This window comes from Mauremys reevesii, linkage group 2 (assembly GCF_016161935.1).
Source record: "Mauremys reevesii isolate NIE-2019 linkage group 2, ASM1616193v1, whole genome shotgun sequence".
Classification (NCBI taxonomy): Eukaryota; Metazoa; Chordata; order Testudines; family Geoemydidae; genus Mauremys; species Mauremys reevesii.
In genome coordinates, this window is record NC_052624.1 from 195,155,438 (window position 1) to 195,174,646 (window position 19,209).

Consider the following 19,209-nt stretch of genomic DNA (forward strand, 5'->3'; position numbering starts at 1 on the left):
GCTTCCCATAGAACAGGGGTTGGCAACCTCTGGCACGCGGTTCGCCAGAGTAAGCACCCTGGTGGGCCGGGCCAGTTTGTTTACCTGCCGCGTCTGCAGGTTCGGACGATCGTGGCTCCCACTGGCCGCGTTTCGCCACTCCAGGCCAATGGGGGCTGCGGGAAGTGGCGCAGGCCGAGGGATGTTCTTTGGGGCCTGTTCTGGGCCCTCCACTGCCACAGAATTCTGTCCTGGCAGACATTTTGGCCTTAAAACCCTCCATTTATGCATGGAGACAGGCATAAACCTAGAATTGGCCCTTAGTCTATGTAACTGATGTTTAGAATTGACTATACACTTGATACGAACATTGAATTAACATAAAAATAGGAGCATAAACATGAAAAATGGTTTTTAAATGTTAACCTTCTAGAAAATACCACAATGGAAGATGAATTAATAAGGAAATAATGGCTAATCAAAAATGTTTCACTTACCTCTGTTTTCTGAATTTACATTTGTACATTAATATTTTGTATGTTACTTATATATTTGTTTCCATTAATTATGTGACAGTTAAATTCTTGTCCATGAAAAGTGAAGACTTGATAGCTCAAGAGATTGTAGGGCAGATCCTCAGCTCAGTGAAGCAGGGCCACTTTACATCATCTTGGTTTTGGATCAATATTTTTCTATGATCCTTCAAAGAGCTACAACATGGGGTGCAGTTGTGAAAGCTTTCTTGCTCTGTCCTACCTATAAGGAGGGTTATAAGGTAGTTACATTTCCACAGGAATAAACTCGGGCCTTGACCTTTTAGCTGAGTCTTCCAACAAGGGTGCCAGTTAGGGTCAATTGTAGCGGTGGTGGTGGTGGGGGGGGTGTAGACCTGTTCCCTAGGAACTTTTTTTAAACCATCACATTATTTCAAATAGTCCAGCAAACTGCTTTTAGATGCTGCTAAAATAATTAGTGACCGGGGATAGAAACTGACCATGTAAAATGAAAGGCTCAAAGCCCTATAACCAATCCCCTGAGTCATTTATTATATCTTTCCATTCTAATATATCACAGGAGTGCAGAATAATATGAATTAAATATTCCATCTGGTTAAAGGTTTTTCTTAATCTAAGATATTATTCTAAAATCATGTAAGAGATACTTGTACTTTGACAATTACAGATCTAGTGCCTATATCCTCCCCTTAGCACAGAAAGTACAGAAGTAAACTCCCCCAATCTTACCTGAATGGGTGATCTCTGAGAAGAATCTCTGCATGCTTCTTCCCTCTTGGAGGGACACTTGGTTTACAGAAGTGATAGATTCATGGTCTTCTGATCATCCCGAGTCATGAATATAAATCTAGGTAAAAGTCTGCAGACCTTGGGACACCCACATGAAGCAGTTTCCTCTGGATGCACCAGGGTGCGGGAATCCCTGCAGCACTGACAACATGGTCATTTCAGGAGTACTGCTACAGACAACTCTCATACCCACACTGGCTGAACATGCCCCTTTATCCTCACTCATACTGTCATTAGAACAGAGGCCTGGTCTACACTAGAGGGGAGGAGGGGGAAATCGATCTAAGTTACACAACTTCAGCTACGTGAATAACATAGCTGAAGTTGACGCGATAAATCGATCCCCGCTGGATCGATCGCTGCCCTCCGATCCAGCAGGTAACATAGACATACTCTTAGGGTACGTCTACACGACCCACCGGATCAGCGGGTAGTGATCGATCTATCGGGGATCGATTTATCACGTGTAGTGTAGATGCAATAAATTGATCCCTGATCGCTCTCCTGTCGACTGATAAACTCCAGCTTGGCGAGAGACAGAAGCAAAGTTGACGGGGAGCAGCGGCCGTCAATTCCACGCCGGGAGGATGCAAAGTAAGTGATTCTAAGTCTATCTAAGATATGTCAACTTCAGTTACACTATTCTCATAGCTGAAGTTGCGTATCTTAGATCGATCCCCCTCCCCCCCAGTGTAGACCAAGCCTTAGAGTGGTGTTAAATACTGGCTACCAGTTGTTGCATTGTGTGTAGAGACTGCACCCTGAATCTGGACAAAGCAAGTCGAGACAGGCCAAAGACCTTAGTTTCTCGGCATCCTAAAACATCAATTCCAGTAGAGGGTCCTCTAACCTATCAGCCGATGGAGACTGGAAACAGCAAAGCTTTGTGACATCAACCCAATGCCAGTTCAGCACACCAGTTCTTTCTTCTCTGCCAGCAGACAGAATTCCCCTTGGTTGAGTTAAGCATGTCAGTTTTCTTGTACCTTCTAGCTTAGGTTCCCTTCAGATCTGGGCATCACCCAGTGAGCAATCAGCACTACAAGGCTCTGTGCTCATCTTCTGCCTTTGGGAAAGAGTTCTCTGCTGGCAGACAAGCACAGATCATGGAAAATAAGGTGACAGGAAGCACTACATAGCCAAAGACAACAATGCATTGCTTTCCCAAGTGTGCACACAGAATGCCTCTGACCCCTCACACACATTGGAAAATTTAGCTCAAAGTTAGGTTCAAGTACCAATATTTATATTAACATAAATGCAAATTAGTATAAGAGTTAGTATGCTTTCTAAGCTCTCCCTTATCTGCTGCATTTAAATTTTATTAGGATTTTATATACAAGTGTCATAGTAAATGAAACATGTATCTGTAAATGGACTCTTCTGGGAGTACAAGACTATGGTTTTCCCTCAGGCATTTGTATGATTTTATATAAAGTGCTTCCCATAGTGCTATTAAACTTCTACAAATGCAGTACATCTTATGGAATGGGTAGGAGTCAGATGCAATGATATATCAGTATGTAACATTTTTTATCTATTCGGGGCCCTAGTTAGAAAAACAAAAGGATATTTCCCATATGACTGTCCTGTAGCTACCTAATATGTTATAACAGGAAAATGCCACTGATGTTTGCACCATAGGAGGCTCCAATAATAAAGAGAACAATTTTATCTTTAAAGAGAATGTACCAGAAAGCAGTGTACTCAAGTTAGATGTTAGAGTAGTATCATAAAGAAAGTGTAAATAGATTTATTATCCAGATCTATGTTTGAACACATAAAACACATATTTCAGTCTGAACTGTTTTAGATGTATTGTGTAATCCAAATGTACTGTATTCAAAGACACAAGTGTGTGAAAGCTGATGGGTACGTTTGAATAACTTGCATCTTTGGCATAACAATGTCAATTTCATTGTCCTTTCCAAACTTCCATACTTCCAGAAATGGTATCATAATCCTGAACAATACCAATTAGGCCATCAATTATGTCATTTTTTCTTCTGGAACTTCAGAAAATGGCTTAAAAATGTGTGAGTCCATTAGTATAAAGTATAACATTTGTATTTGCTGATTTATATTTTTAATTCCAAGCAGGAAGCTGCAAAAATCATTTATACTATCATTTCAGGGATGCTAAGAGCATTATAGCAGTTGCAACTTTTTATTATTCAGGCATAACTACCCACGTTGACATGTTTAATGAAGCACTATTCCACTGAGGTAACTTCTTGCTTTTGCTAACACAGGTAATACTCATACAGAAATATCTTCTATCTGAGGTGAGAAATTCAAAATTGGAAAGGAATCTCTCCTTGGAGAATGTGTAGTGTTGAGCTGCCTAGTACCACATTCACATTTAACCCATGATGTGGAATCTCATTCCTTGAGAGATGTGAGAAGCCAATCCCCTCAAAATAAAGCTCACCCCTTTCAAAAATATATTCCAAATTTTAAAATGGAAGTTCTCTTCCATCTGAGGTTCAAGCAGGAGAGGAGCATTTACCCCTACCTTGAGATTGGATTCTCTTTACCAGATTACCACTACTTGCTTACTTCTCCTATTATACCCTGCCCCAGGGCCTGGCAGAGCCCACCTGTAGGAGCTCCATGCTCATTAACCTTTCCTTGTCTGCTTCTATACCTCAGCAGAGCCAACACAGAACCAGAGGGTTTGGACTGGAACTGCCCAAATGGGTAGCACTACCAATCACAGCTTCAAGTATTCATTTTTTAATAAAATGGGTAAGAAATAAAACATGGCTTTAACTGAATGAGACCCAATAGGCTGTAATCATCATATTGCAGTCACATAAGCAATCTCTTTTTCTGTGTATCTATATCCCTGATCTATTAAATATAATCCCATAAAACAGCACATTTCTGAGCTTTACTGTTTGTATTTGGGTTCCTGTTTCAGAGATGGCATCAATCATACACTGTATCCACTGGATTATCCACAGTGGTAGCTTTTGTCAATATTAATACTCAGTTCCTTCAAAAGGGTTGCGTTATTTTCATGCTTAACAGTGATTTTCGTATGCCAGGAGTGGTTCAGTGAGACTGATCTCTGGTGACCTTCTGTTTCTAGATCACAGTTTGTTTTGAGTTAACGTTTATGTACTTGAGTGTACTTACTTGTCAGTCATATTTGAGAACAGTGTTGCTTCTGAAGTTGTAAGCCTCAGATGTTTGTGGTTGTTGAAGATTAACCTGTCAATTTATCTTTGAAATTTCTCACCAGCAATAGAGAGATGTCTATATCACCAGTTTGATCAGTGGCAGAGCCAGATTTTGCAACTAGGGGGATAATGGGTTGAAAAAGTGTGGTTGATGCATCCCTTGATTTTGACTGCACCTCCCCTCTGCCTTGCACCATTATAGTGCTCCCTATCTGTTCCCTGCAATGCTTCCTGGTTTCCTCCATCCCCTGGGGCCAGGGACACACTCCACATCGAGCCATTGCTCCCCTTGGAGCTGCTCAGTTCAACCACAATGGGGCCCCCTGCCTGTCCTCCCATACTCCACACCCCTAGCTGGCCCACTTGCAGCAGTAGCATGAGCCCAGAGTGGTGGTAGCAGCAGCTGGGGCAGCAAGATCCACAGAGACTGGGTGCGGAGCAGTAGGTGCAGGCTGGCACCAACATAGAGCCGGGTGAGTCACTGCCCTTGTAGCCAAAGTCCCAGCCTCAGACAAAGGTGCCGAACAGCTCGGGGCTTCTCCTGGTAGTACCCATGATCTTATTTGCTGAGGGTGGGGCAAGAGTGCTTCCCCATCAGGCACAGCCTATTTGGGGGATGCTTCCTGCTCATTGGAGCCCCTGGGAAAAAGGCAGGAGCATTTCCCCACTAGTGCAGTAGAGGGCCATTTCTGGCTGCTCAGAGCCCCAGCCACCCCCTGCACTGGGCAGCCCCACCACCTTCATATCCTGCCATCACCACTGCCACTTATACCATTTCTGCCCATCAGAGGCCCCCAAAATTTGCAGTCCTAGGCAGCTGCTTAGTCTGCCTATAGGTAGAGTGGATTCTACATAATATGCTCAAAAAAATGCCACATATACACCTAAAGGCCACAAGTGGGTGTGTGTGTCGGGGGGGCCTCTCTCTTCTCTCCACTCCCCACCCCATTAGTTTCACTCTGAGAATGATATTATAGGCATGTTCTGAGAGTGGAATTTTATACTTGCTCTAGACATAGAACTGCTCCTGAAGTCAACAGCAAAGGAACAGCATTTCGCTCCAGACTAGCCAGACTACTGAGTCTTTAGTCTGAGAAGTTTCTAAAAGAGTATTGTAGTATCCAGAGAGTGGCCTCAACTCGGATCAAGATATTTTGAGAAGATACTGTATTTTACACTAGTGACCCCAAACCTTCAGGGTGTTGCTGACTTAATTATCAGAGAAAACATGCAACAGAAGAGACTGGCTTATGATAAGATGTTATAATGTGATCATATGTCAGAAAGTCATGGAAACTGACTCTGGGTCTTGTTTTTCCTCAAGAGAGGTAGCTATTTGTATTCTTATATAGAAGTCAGGTAAGAAATAAGATAAAAAATAATCATTTTATTATAAAATGATGATGCTGAGGAATATTGCTTTGCAAGGATATCCTCATGGATGGCCCATGGGGATGTTGTCAATTTTGGATCTAGGACATGACTGACTCCCAACTAGAGATGAAATCGTGTTCTGCAGATTGATTTTGCTATCTCTTTTGCAGTAGGAAAGGCTCATTAAAGGCCTCAAGGATATAAAATGCTATCAGAGTCTTGTTCTATTTCCTGGCTGCTTTGCTTGTTAACAGTTTATTTCTATCAGCTCCTCTGTAGGTTTTAAATTAGACGTTCATACAATATTTGTCTTTTGTTTTGGTTTGTTTTTTATATGGAGCACTTTAATAAAATATCTTAAAACATATTCAGTGGAAAATAAATCTGAAAGTAGCGCATTCACATATCAGAAATTAGAAAAACTGAGGACAATATACAGTATTTGCCAATATAGAGATAAAAATTCCACTGGAAAGTCACAAGTTAATCTTTTGTTTTAATATAAATTGAAAAGGAGAATGGAACTAGTAGAGAGGCAGAAGAAAAGAAGAAATATTAAGCCTTCTATTGAGCCTATTTTTGGAACATACACTCTACCATTCTCTCTCTGCACAGAAGGATGACATAGCTGGGTACATGAAATGGTTAAAAGTCAGGTACATTGTACTCTTCTAAAGTTACTGTATATACTCGTTCATAAGCCAAATTTTTTAGTATAAAAGGGAAGCACCAGAGAAGGGGGTCAGCTTATGAATGGGTATAGAGAGGGAGAGGTGGGACACAGCCCCTCCCCCAAACAGAGGGAGCAAGGTGAAGCAGCACAGTCAGCGGAGACAGAAGGGAAGAGGCAGCGCCAGAGTCTCTCCACTTCTGGCCCCAGCCTCCAAAGCAGCTACAGCTCCGGGACTGGCAAGCTGCAACCGTGCCGCTTGGCCCTGCCCCCCCAGAGCAGGCTGTGACCGTGCCGCTCGACCGCTGAAGCACTCTGTGGCCACTCTGCCCGGCCCAGCCCGCTGGAACATGCTGCAGCCACGCTGCCCGGTCTGGCCTGCCGGAGCAGGCTGCAACCGTGCTGCCCAGCCTGCCGGAACAGCTCCAGCCAGGTCAGAGACATCCTCCCCTGGCCCTCACCAGATAAGGTGGGAAGGGATGGGATCGGGAGAGTGGGGGGGTCCCGGGCTAGGGGTGGGGTCATGTGGGGGGTGGTCACAGGGGTTACTCCCCTGCCTCCCAGCTTCTCCCCACAAAAAAATTTCCCCAGCAGTTGCTGTCCCGGCCAGTCAGGGTAAGCAGCTGGTGTGCTGGGACACTTTGTTTACTTAGGTTTACCTCCGTGTCTGCAGACACTCGAGGTAAACAAACCATCTCGGACCACCACCGGCTTATCCTATTGGCCCAGGAGCCAAAGTTTGCTGACCTCTGAATTATAGGGTCGGCTCATGAATGGGTTATAAAATTTTTTCCATTTTTACTTATCCATCTTGGAGGGGTTAGCTTATAAACGAACCGGCTTCTGAGGTTTTTACACCACACTCATCACCATAGTACCTGAGCACCTTCCAGTAGTACATTAATCAGCATGACTACATATCTATCACAGGTTTGTTTTCTCATTTTCTCTCCAGTGAGAGAGATATGTGCAGTGGAGTGTCTTGTTTGGGCAGTGTGTGGCTTATATACACATACTGCTGCATTGTTCTCTCAGGAGAAGGCAAGATCAAAGAAATGAGCCTTGTACTTGGAGCAAAAAAAGTGATGAGGTTTTTAATGGTCCCTACTTCCTTGGGGAGTTAATTCCACCGCCTTAGACAGTCTCTAGAGAAGATGTTGTCTCCTGCAGACAAGATTTACTTTTAATGTTGAGAGTTCAACTGAGCCACAGGAACATAGTTGTCAACCACAGTCTTTGTCCCGGAGCTACAGATTTTTTTTTTTTTAAAGACACCCTGGGCCCAGGCTATGAAGTGTTTTGAAGATAAGGACTGAGACCTTTAACTTGTTTTTTAATTATGTGGGAAGCCTATAGAAAGTGGAAGGTGGGTTTGATGTATTTGTAGCAGCCTGTGTTGCTGAGGAGATGTGCTACAACATTCTGAACTATTTAGAGTTTCCTAAGCACTGAAGGATTCATGACCAGTTATAATGAATTGCTGTAATCCAGCGGAGAGGTGACAAAGGCCAGGTCTTCATGCACCAAGATGGAATGTAGTTTCCAAGCCAGATGGAGATGGTAGAAAATCTTATTTGTAGATGATGATATGTAAGAGCTCAACCTCAGAAAGGAATATATAAGTTCTCCTTTACAGACTGAATTGACTATGGACTGAATTGACCAATTGTGGGTTCACTGTGGTTGCAAACTCTTCGAAATCCTGTCATCTGCCCACCACCATCACCTCTGTCTTGATCCACCTCAGCTTCAGCCAGCTTTTCTTCATCAAAGAACTGATCTCTTCCAAGCACTGGGCCTTTTTGGTGGTGGTTGTGATGTGGTCATATTTGTTGAAGGATAGGTACAGCTGTGTAACATCAGCACATTGCTGTCATTTAAGTTTTGATCTGACCAGTTCACTTAGTGCAAGGGTCTCAAAGTCCCGGCCCATGGGCCATCTGTGGCCCGAGAACCTCTCCACTGTGGCCCGTGGAGGAGAGACGTATGCAGCCACGCTGCCGGCAATGTCTGCTATAGGCACCCCCCGTCCCCCCCGCAGCTCCCATTGGTTGGGGGAGAGGGAAAGAGATACCATCACTAGTTTCCGGGCAGCATCATTAGTTGCCGGGCAGAGTCAGCTATGGAGGCAGCATCGCTTTTTTCCACAAGGAATATAAACAAGTCAAAATACCGAACACAACTATCTGATGCACACCTTGCTGCAATCTGGAAGGTTTTAACTGCAGCCAAAAGTCAACAAATTGACAGAACTGAAGTGTTGCCAGGTGTCTGGTAAACACTAAAAACTCTCTGGCAGGCAAAGAATTGTATAAAGTTATATGGCACTTTTATTATTTCTAAGAAATTTGAAATAAAAAAATATAATATAAACATTTTATTTTCTGAACACCATCTTCAGTGACATTATTGGCCTACTCGGAGGACTGGCACTGGCCCTAAGGTCAATTGAGTTTGAGACCCCTGACCTAGTGGTTGTGTGTAAATCCTGAAAATAACCAGAGAAAGAATTGATCCTTCTGGGACTGCACAAGTAACAGGTCTAGTGGTGGAGGTGCAGTTTCCCATCATTACTCATTAGGTGCATCCCTCCAGGAAGGACTCAAACCATCTTAGTGCATTACCTTGAACCCATGCCACCTCTCTCAAGTAAGACAGCAGAATCTTGTGGTCAACAATGCTGAATGCTGCAGAGAGGTCCAGGAGGATGAGAATGGATGTCTGTCCTCTATCCTTGACAGCAGAAGATCAACCATCAGTGCCATTAAGGCAGTTTCAGTTCCAAGTCCTTGCCTGAATCCAGATTATGCAGGGTTTAGAATGTTAGCTTTAGTTAGATGAGCATTTAGGTGGCAAAGGTAAAGGTAATAATTGGAGATATACCAATCTCCTAGAACTGGAAGGGACCTCAAAAGGTCATCGAGTCCAGCCCCCTGCCTTCACTAGCAGGACCAATTTTTGCCCCAGATCCCTAAGTGGCCTCCTCAAGGATTGAACTCACAACCCTGGGTTTACCTTTTGCTAGCTTCAATATGACCTTGCTTGAGAATGAGACATTTGACACTGGGTGGTAGTTGGCCAGTACTGAATATATTCATACAGTATGAATTGATTTATATTAAATGAAATGGGTAAAAAAAAAAAAGACATAGACAAAGATGAGACAAGAAGAGAGAATATGACACTGGTTAAAAGCTATAGATATGCCAAGAGAGAGTTATATGTTATTTATATGGCAAACAGTCATTTCATTTTAAACAAATATATATAAGAAATTTCTTATTTCACTTCTTTTCTTTTCAGGTACTTCGGTGATACAGGTTACAGCTACAGATGGAGATGATCCTGCTTATGGCAATAGTGCCCGACTGCTCTATAGTATTTTGCAAGGACAGCCCTACTTCTCTGTGGAGCCAAAGACAGGTATTGTTAGATCTTCCTATAACCCGAGCTTCATTCACGAACTCGCCTAAAATATCTGTGTGTCAGATAAACATTACAACAGATTGTAATCTTATTTTCTCAAGACAGCACAAGTATAATGCCCTCAGATCAAACAATCTATCTACTTATCTAGCACACACAACTGTAGTATCTGAATGTCTCTCGATTTAGGGCTTGATCCTGATCCTGCTCAAGTCAATGGAAAAACTCCCATTGACTCGATTAGTGAAGGATCAAGCCCTTAGGGCCCAAGTTGGAGACCATTTAAGTAAATAGAATGAGTCATATTTACTTCACTTGTTTTTGGATGGTGCCCACAGTCACTTCATTAAATAAAATGGAATAAATTTCACATAAATCTAAGAAAATTTCAGCCTGTGAGGCATTTCAGATACCTCCCTATTTTTAAGATATATATAAAACTGGCTCAAATAATAGTCACGATGCAAACATTAAATTCCAGGACATATAATAATAATACTCCCAAGTCTATAAGATTTTATGCTTAACACCTCAAACAAAATTTAATCGACATAATTTATTTATGCCTCAATACTTCTCTGAAGTAAAGAATATTATTATTCTCATTTCAGAGATGAGTAAGCTGAAGCACAGAAAGTTAAAGGTGAAAGTGAGACAGTGGGATACCCAGGAACATATAAAACAAGAAGTCCTAACTTCCAGCACAATGTCACATGTGCTATAAACTAAACATTGTGTATATTATTGGTTGTGTCCATACACTTAAAACTTGATGACATTTGTCTGTCTGTCTGTCAATTTGTATGTAACAAAACAACTTTTCAAAACAGCATCTGATCAATTCCAAAACTTCAGGGAATATTCTAGGAACCAATGAGCAGAACCCTATTGATTTGGGGGATCATGGGGGACATGTATAGCCCCCTTTACTCCGTTTAACCCAGCTTCAAGTACCTATGCAACTGTATCATGATTAAATGACTGGTTGATAGCACCAATTAATGCCTTTGAGCATAACAATATCCAATGTTTGTCCATCCTCCCAATAAAATTTAACATGACATGAGCAGAGGATGGGGAGACATTGTGTGGGGGAATGGCAAATAGGAGGGGCACATGGAATCCCTAGCATGGGGGTATGGGAATGCATATAGAGCCCTCGCATGAGGTAATAGGAGACTCTGGCATGGTGGGAAGGAGTCACACGAGCCCATGGCATGAGGGAAAGAATGGAGGGTGCAGGGAATCCCTGCAATAAATGACAATGGGAGGGTGTCACATGAGTGGGAATGTGGGAATGGAAGAATAAGCTCAGCCTATGGATGTTATGAATTGTGAAACCTCTTAGTGGTACTGAATCTGATGCTTATTTTTGTACTCTTAATGTCTGGTCAGATATCGTAAATAATGTGCTTAGCTAACTGTATCTTCCAGGGGTCATTAGAATTTCTTCCCAAATGGACAGAGAAACTAAGGAGCAATACTTTGTCATTATCCAAGCCAAAGATATGGTTGGGCAAATGGGTGGATTTTCAGGAACAACAACTGTAACCATCAACCTCTCTGACATCAATGACAACAAACCCATATTTCAACAAAGTGAGTAAATGGCAAGAAGTTTTATTATTACACATGAAACTGTGGGGAAAATTTAGTACTAGTGCAATGTCAGTAAGTTCAGTGGTATACCCATTGAGATCAGATCTACATTTTGCCTTTTGTATCAAATAAAAGATAGATAAACCAATAACTTCCCCCCCTACACACACACACACAAAAGCTTGGACTAAATAGCTAGAGAGCTTAAGCCAGTGCTATGTTTTGTTATAGTTTTGAGATAACAAGATACCTACTTTTGGAAAGTTAAATAGAAAAAAAAACGTATTTTTTTTCTCTTGGGATTTAGAGCATAATTTTTCTTTATTACTGTTAATATATTGACAACTGTAAAATTATGTTTCTCTAAGGATAAAAATTCTCTCTTCAGGACTGACTAATTAAACAATAAATACAAATTGAACTAGTAGGGAAGCCATGCAACGCCACTGCTATCTAGCATGCAGCTTCATTCAGGAGAAATAATCACACTATGCTGGCTTAATACAGAAAAATATATTTTAATGGCAGTCTTCCCAGAGTGTGCATATGTAGAGAGGAGGTTTTACACCACTGGTTTTCTGCACCCTGTGGTCACTAATCTGAAATAAAGATTAATTATAAAAGTGTGGAAAACAAAGGCGGTTTCAGAATGAACTGGTGGGAAATAATTCAGATTTTGATATTTTTTATTCAGAAACCTACCGTAAATAATAATAATGTTGCAAGTGCACACCATACAAATGCTGTAAACCAGTTGGGTCCAACTAGTCAGCAGTAGAATTAAATTTAACAGATGAATTCCTAGTCCCACTGCAGTTAATGTGAGCTTTGCCATTGATTTCAACTAAGCTAAGATTTCATCCAATAGTTTAAAAAAGCCACAGAGCCACAATCAGTCTTGTATTTCCCTATGCTCAGGCATAGGCAACTGAGCTGCTATGCTGTCCTCCCTATGGATCCCACAATCTAGCAAGGAAACAGGTAGTGTAGAACCTTAATCGTCTCTCTCCTCCCTTCCCTTTGCCAGTAGACTGAGCTGTAGGCAGTTAGGCCTAGTGGTCGGAGTCTGAATGCCAGGACCAGGAAGCAGAGCCAAAGGTCAGAACTGGCTTATTAGGAGTAAGGGAATGCAGAAGCAGGATTGGTTCTGAAACAAGAAGGGGACAGGAGGGGAACAAGGCTTGCTGCAGGGCAGGATCTGGACTGGAGCTGTGGAGGAGTGGAGGAGGAGCAAGGCTTGGCAAGAGACAAGCATTGAGAGGGAGAGAGGGTGTGGGTGTTGAGCAGCCAGTGAATTACTGCTGCTGCTGAGCTTAAGAACTGGCCTGTTGGCTTCCTCAACAAATCAGGCAAGGCAGTCCATCAGGCAGCCCAACTGGCTTGTTAGGGTGTCAGGAGTGCTGAGTAGGTGCAGCTGCAGCTACAGAGACTTACTCTAACAGTACCTCTCTCCTTAAAGGCATCTTCTAGGTACCCCCAGGCCTGGTTTCTGTGAAATGTCCAGAACAGATCCAGGGTATGGATGTGATTCAGTAATGGGTAACCAGGCCTGATGAAAGAAGCAAGCCATCAATAGACTCCGCCAACTCCACGGTGTCCTTGCGTTGGGTGGGAATCTGGTGTATTCATGCAAAGTCCTGATCCATGAAGTTACCTGAGACACTAAAATCCACAAGTGATTGCAGGTGGACCTCAGAGATGGAGAGGTTTCAGACTTGTAGAGGAAGCTGGAGATATGTTGGGACCTGCCTGCTCATTGCCAAGATACCAGCAGACATATACTAATGTTGGGTACCAGTGAGAGGCAGAGAGCAACACCCCAACCCAGACCCTGCTATCGGTGGCTGGGGTTTGGCATTCCCTGACCAGGGTAACAATTGGACCTTAGCAGGGCAGCCCGACACAAAGTGTCCTGGTCTTCGACAGTATAGGCATCGCCCCAATGCCCAACGCTGCTTTTTCTCTGCATTGAGTTGTGTGGGATGGGCTGTGAGGAAGGTGCTGAAGGTTGGTGAGCCAGAGATGGCAGGGCTGGCAGGAGTCAGGAAGCTGACCTTTCTTGGCAGCGTTCCATCAGATGGTTGACAGTCTTTATCCTTAGGTCAATCAAGGCAGCCAGAGTCTGTGGAGTGTCCACTTGTGCCAACTCTTCTTGATGTCATCATTCAGATTGATGTGGAAATGATAGTGCTGTGAAGTCTCATTCCATTCAGTGTCTGCTACCAAACAGGAGAACTCCGCAGCACAGGCCAAGGTCCTGGTGCAACGCTCCAAGGGTGGTCTCGGCTGTACACTTATGATCAGGGTCACTGAGGATCCACATCCATGGTTGAATGAAGTTTTCAAGCTGGCCCAGGACTGGGCTTGCTTTCTCTAGGAGTGGGGACGTCCATGTCAGAACCTCCCTAGTCAGCAAACTGAGAATCAGCTGCATCCTGAATTGATCAGTGGGGAATGACTGCAGGCACAGTAGAAAGAGGAGCCAGCATAGACTGAGAATCCCCTGAACCACGCCCCGATCACCGTTAAACTTATCAGGCAGGAGAATCTTTGGCTCACACCAAGTGGGAGGCAGAGTCAGGGGTGGCATTGCCTGCCTGTGCAGTGCTACATTCTGTGCCTGCAGGACAGTGACGTTGGCCTGCAGGTTAGCAACTTGGGTCTCCAGGGTCTGTAAGGCAACCCCTATCTCTGGCAGGGAAAGGTTGGCTGGGGAGGGATCCATACTACCCAGTGGTCTGGACCCCTTGTCAGCCCAGTTTCCCTCTGTTTTAGTTTCAGGCTGCTCACACTGTCAGGAGAATGGGTTGTAGGCAGTCTGGCTTCGTGGTCGGTGTCCAAATACCAGAGACAAGGATCGAGACAGAGACAGAACCAAGAAGCAAGGCTGAAGTTCAGAATGGGAATCAGAGTCTGAATGCCAGAGCTCAGGGTTGAGACACAGTTGCAGTCAGGAATCACAGCCGAGGGTTGGAACCAGATTATCAGGAGACAGGCAGGAGCGGCTCTATGTTTTTTGCTGCCCCAAGCACGGCAGTCAGGTGGCCTTCAGCGGCGTTTCTGAGGGCAGTCCAGTGGAGGCACAGAGGATGTGGGCATTGAGCAGTGACAACTCCAGGCACCTGCACAGCAAGTGCGTGCCTTGGGCTGCAAGTGGGGGGTGGCATGCCGGTCGCTGTGAGGGTGGCAATCAGGCAGCCTTCGGTGGCGTTTCTGTGGGAGGTCTGCCGGTCCTTGCCCCAAAGGCACGGGACTGGCAGATCACCCACAGAAATGCCACCAAATCCGCGTGACCACCTGACCGCCCGCAGGTGTGCCATCAAAGGCCGCCTGACTGCCGTGCTTGGGGCGGCAAAAAACATAGAGCCACCCCTGCCGTTGAGCAGCCAGTGAGCTACTGCAGCTTCTGAGCTTAAGAACTGGCCTGCTGGCTTCCTCAGACGACCAGGGCAGGGCAGGACAGGGCAGGGCAGTCCATTAGGCAGCCTAGCTGGCTCATTAGGGTGTCAGGAATATCGAGCAGGTGCGGCACCAGGGCCTTATCCTGATACCCTACCTCTATCCCTGCAAAGTAGCAGGCTACCAGTAGGGTCACTGCTGAGCAGCTGTAGCAGGAATATGACAGTATCTGCTCAGAGGGCTCCTAGCTCACCTGAGAGCTGTTTCTCAGGCAGCAGGGGAGCAGTTGTGATGCAGTTATGGAGGTGCTGCCCCCTAGTGCCTCCTCACAGGAATGAGGTTGATTCAAACACTTCCCTTTGATACTCACATTACCCAGCTCAGGAAACATATTTTCAATTTATATTCAGGCAAACATTTTTTTCTTAAATAGTCACCCCCCCCCATGGCCTCAGGTGAGTGTTTCAAAGGCAACTACTATTCCCCAGGCCACAGGTTCCACACCACTGTTTTCAACTGTTATAGATAATTGACAAAGTTGACAAAGTTTAATGTGATGGTATTTGGCTGTTTCTTTAAGAGTTCTACTACATGAATATCTCTGAGGCAGCACCAGTGGGCTCTACCATAGGCAAAATCATGGCAGAGGACAGTGACATAGGGGAGAATGCAGCCATGGATTATGTCATCGAAGGAGAGGAATCACTTGTTTTTGACATCATTACTAACAATGAGACCCAAGAAGGAATTGTTAAATTAAAAGAGGTGAGACATTAAAAAAAACATTAAAATGAAACATATCATTAATGTTTTAAAATAGTAAAATAATAACAACAACTGCTACTAAAACAACAACACTTCATGTTGTTGTTTCCATGTTGTTTTTTTCTATCTGGCTTCTTTAAGCACTAATAATCTGAGTGGAAAAAAGGGATCTGGAATGGTGTTGGGGAAAAAAACAACCTCACTAGCTTAGAAAGTAAATTGATATTTTTGGTTTGTGGCTCAAGCAATCGGGGTCAGGATATCTGGGTTTTATTCCCAGCTTTGCACTTGTCTCCTTATGTGATTGTGGGAAAATGTCTTAGCCAATATGTGCCTTGTTTCCCCACCTGTAAAATGGGAAGAATAATAGGAGCGGAGTGTTCTGAGGCATAACACACTGTTAGTAAAGAATGTTAAGATCTTGAGATGGAAGGTACTTCTGTGTATTAGTGAAAAGTGTTTTGATTTCTTTAGTGAAACACACTCAGGAAGCTTCAGTTGTATATGGGACTTTTTTTAGAATCACATAGGGAGAAAAAGGGTTAGCTACTAGAACTGAACTGATTACAAGGCTTCATTTTAAACCTTGCAGGGGAGGGAAAAGACAGAAAGTTCATTCAATTGGTTACCTATGTTCTTATGGTATGGAAAGTCAAAAAATATTCTGTGATGGAGCTAGAGAGCACAGGGTATTTTCTCAGACAATGTCAGCACTTCAGTGAAGTATGGGAGATTAAAGAATTTCATGTTGCTATCTTTTGCCCGTTTGGAACAGTTACAAGGAAAGGAAGCTCTTTAGCTAATATTTCCTGTTGTAGTTTGTATTACTAATCCTGACTAAACAAATGATATGACAGACAGTGTGGTCAGTGAGTTATTTTCATTTGTTTTTTTTTTAAAGGGGAGGCAGAGTTATTTTTTCTGAAGACTAAATTGTAATAAACTCAGTTTGAACATCTGAAAGTTAATTAATTCCCTTTAATCTACATGAAAATTTATATGCTGTATTGTATAGTGTTAACTCTACATGTGAAATAAAGGCATTAAGAGCATAACCTACATTAAACATAAGTGACAAAGTAAAGTAAGGTATCCATTATAATACTATTAAATCATAACATCAGAGCAAGCCAACGAAATCAATCCTTAATAGTGAAAGCAAACTAAAGTAAGGCACAGATTAATAATTAAACTGTTATTGCAATGTGTACATATGTGTGTGTAACTGCTTTTAAACCATTCCCAAAAGAAGTGTACCACTATTTCTTGTCTTTAATCTTACATCAGTCATTAATGTATTATTAATTTTCAAATTCTAAAAAAAAAAAAAAGAAATATTCCACTTCCAACTTTGTTTGTCTACAGAGAGTGGATTTTGAGAGCAAAAGGAGATATAGTGTTAGAGTAAAAGCTATCAACAGGCAAATGGATGACCATTTTATGAAAGAAGGGCCCTTTGAAGACACAACCATTATCAAGATCAGTGTGGAAGATGCTGATGAGCCTCCAGTTTTCACCTCACAAAACTATGTGATGGAAATCGCTGAAGGGGCCACAAATGGCTCCTTTGTTGGTGCTATAACTGCCAGAGATCCAGACAATGCCAACAGTCCCATCAGGTACACTTGATGTAAAATGTAAATAGGTATGCTAGGAGGAAGTGATTTAAAAACCAGGGCTGAGATTTTCAAAGGGGCCCCCAGACTATTTAAGTGAGAAAAATTCCAGGGGACTCTTTTCCATTCCACAGGTCTGTGCTTCACGAATGAGCTAAAGTTCACCCACGTTGTGATAGCCTGGATATCCTTAAAGCAAATAGTCTGGAATAGTAAAATGTCACTTCCTCCCCTCTGGGCTTAATCCTGACCCCTGTACAAAGCCTGAATAAATGGGGTTTGTAAATCAATTCTTCATACTACTCAGTGGATGGAAAAATAGAACAAATAGTGGCCCAGTACAGGATATGGAGCAACAGCAGAACTGTGGTGCCATGTCCACAGCTAAAACCTCAGGTCTGCAGTAGCACAGATGTCACTATGTTCTGTATAATTATTGATCCACTGGCTATGCCCCTATCCCTACTCCAGTCTGCTCCACAAAATTTCCTTTACAGAGGGAAATATTGTAGTGCAGTGCTGTTTTAGACTTGGGTAGGAAAAGTGTCCACTCCCACAACCGGGATCGGGCCAGCTCTGTGTAACATAATTGTACCCATTCCCTTCTCTTTCAGCTTTCAAGGACTGGTATTTTCCCCATAGTGAAATGTTGTAGTCAATGATTCTACAAACTATGTATTTCACAAAATAGTTTCACTGTATCTTACAGCAGGACACAATTGATTCATCTTTAGCATCTGATTTATTTATGACACCATTGAACACCACTTAATTTAGACAAACTAAGGTACAGGATAAACTAGTTTGGTACAAAATAATCCACTAGTATGGATTAAATTTTCAAATTCTTAGTAGCTGACATACTCTATTATCATCTATGCTTCAATAGACTATAGATTTCCAAAATTTTTGTCTTTTTAAATACTAGTTTCCTATTATATTGACTTATCCTGGGGTAAAATTAAGTTAACAAAGTACAACATGTACAGAATTTTTCAAAACGCTTGTTTTTTTTGCTTAGAGAATTATAGCATCTGTACCAAAACATGTAAATACTGTGAATATTTATAACATTTGTATAGTATATTTTTTCAAAATAAAATATTTCTCTAGGGGTTGCTGTGATGTACATGTGTATCTATTGCCCCAATCCAGCAATGTTTTTAAGCAGGTTTATTGCACCATAGACTTCCTTTAAGATGGAACATTTCATTTCCCAGCATGCATTAACTATGATTTTAAAACATATATATGTATGTTCTGGGGAAAGTATATGCATATGCAGCCAGTTATTCAACAATAACTCAGCTGTCAGTGTTTTCTTATCATACAAAAACAAAACAAAACAAAACCAGGCCTGATTGCCATTATGGACACCAGTTTGCAAACAGCAGTATATGTTATAATTAATAAAGTATATTTAAAACAAACAAAAGTCTGAAATCAGAAAAAAAAAACAGAAACAACAACAAGAAAAGATTGTGTGGGGAGGGGGGTTGAGAGGATACTCTCAAATGAAATATGTTGGAAGCTGAGTTATAAATCCCTGAAATAAGAGTTTATAAAGGAGACATTGACAAGCCTCTTGCTAAACTGAAATGAACAGATGACAATCTATTATGGTAGTTATTGGATTTAATATTTTGCTGATTTTCACACAGGCTGCATGGTAACTATAAATTAAAAGTTAGAGAGTCATCCAGCCACTGGCATTTAGTAAGGGCTATCAGAGAGGAGTCCTAAGTGTCAATTTGCAATATAAAGGCTTTATCAAGCAAAATGAAAGCTGGAGAACAAGAGGGAATTGTTAAGTACGGGTATTCTGAACAGGACCAATGCAGACTTTCTGAGTTTGCGCAAATTTCACATCCAAGAAATAGCCACCTATTGTG

The 19,209-nt window shown here is 42.5% G+C and overlaps 1 protein-coding gene across 7 annotated transcripts in view; it reads left to right on the forward strand.

Moving 5' to 3' along the window:
* CDH19 (cadherin 19) overlaps positions 1-19,209 on the forward strand; it is a 97,172-nt gene that overhangs the window by 52,442 nt on the left and 25,521 nt on the right. For 5 of the 7 annotated variants that reach the window (XM_039526781.1, XM_039526784.1, XM_039526787.1 and 2 more), the window contains 4 exons: positions 9,816-9,935; positions 11,373-11,537; positions 15,517-15,701; positions 17,067-17,320. In XM_039526781.1, coding sequence (XP_039382715.1) covers positions 9,816-9,935; positions 11,373-11,537; positions 15,517-15,701; positions 17,067-17,320 — 724 coding nt within the window. Of the gene's footprint in view, positions 1-3,441; positions 3,536-3,935; positions 4,032-9,815; positions 9,936-11,372; positions 11,538-15,516; positions 15,702-17,066; positions 17,321-19,209 lie in introns of those variants that run through there. The other 2 variants (XM_039526782.1, XM_039526780.1) reach the window with 2 other exon arrangements.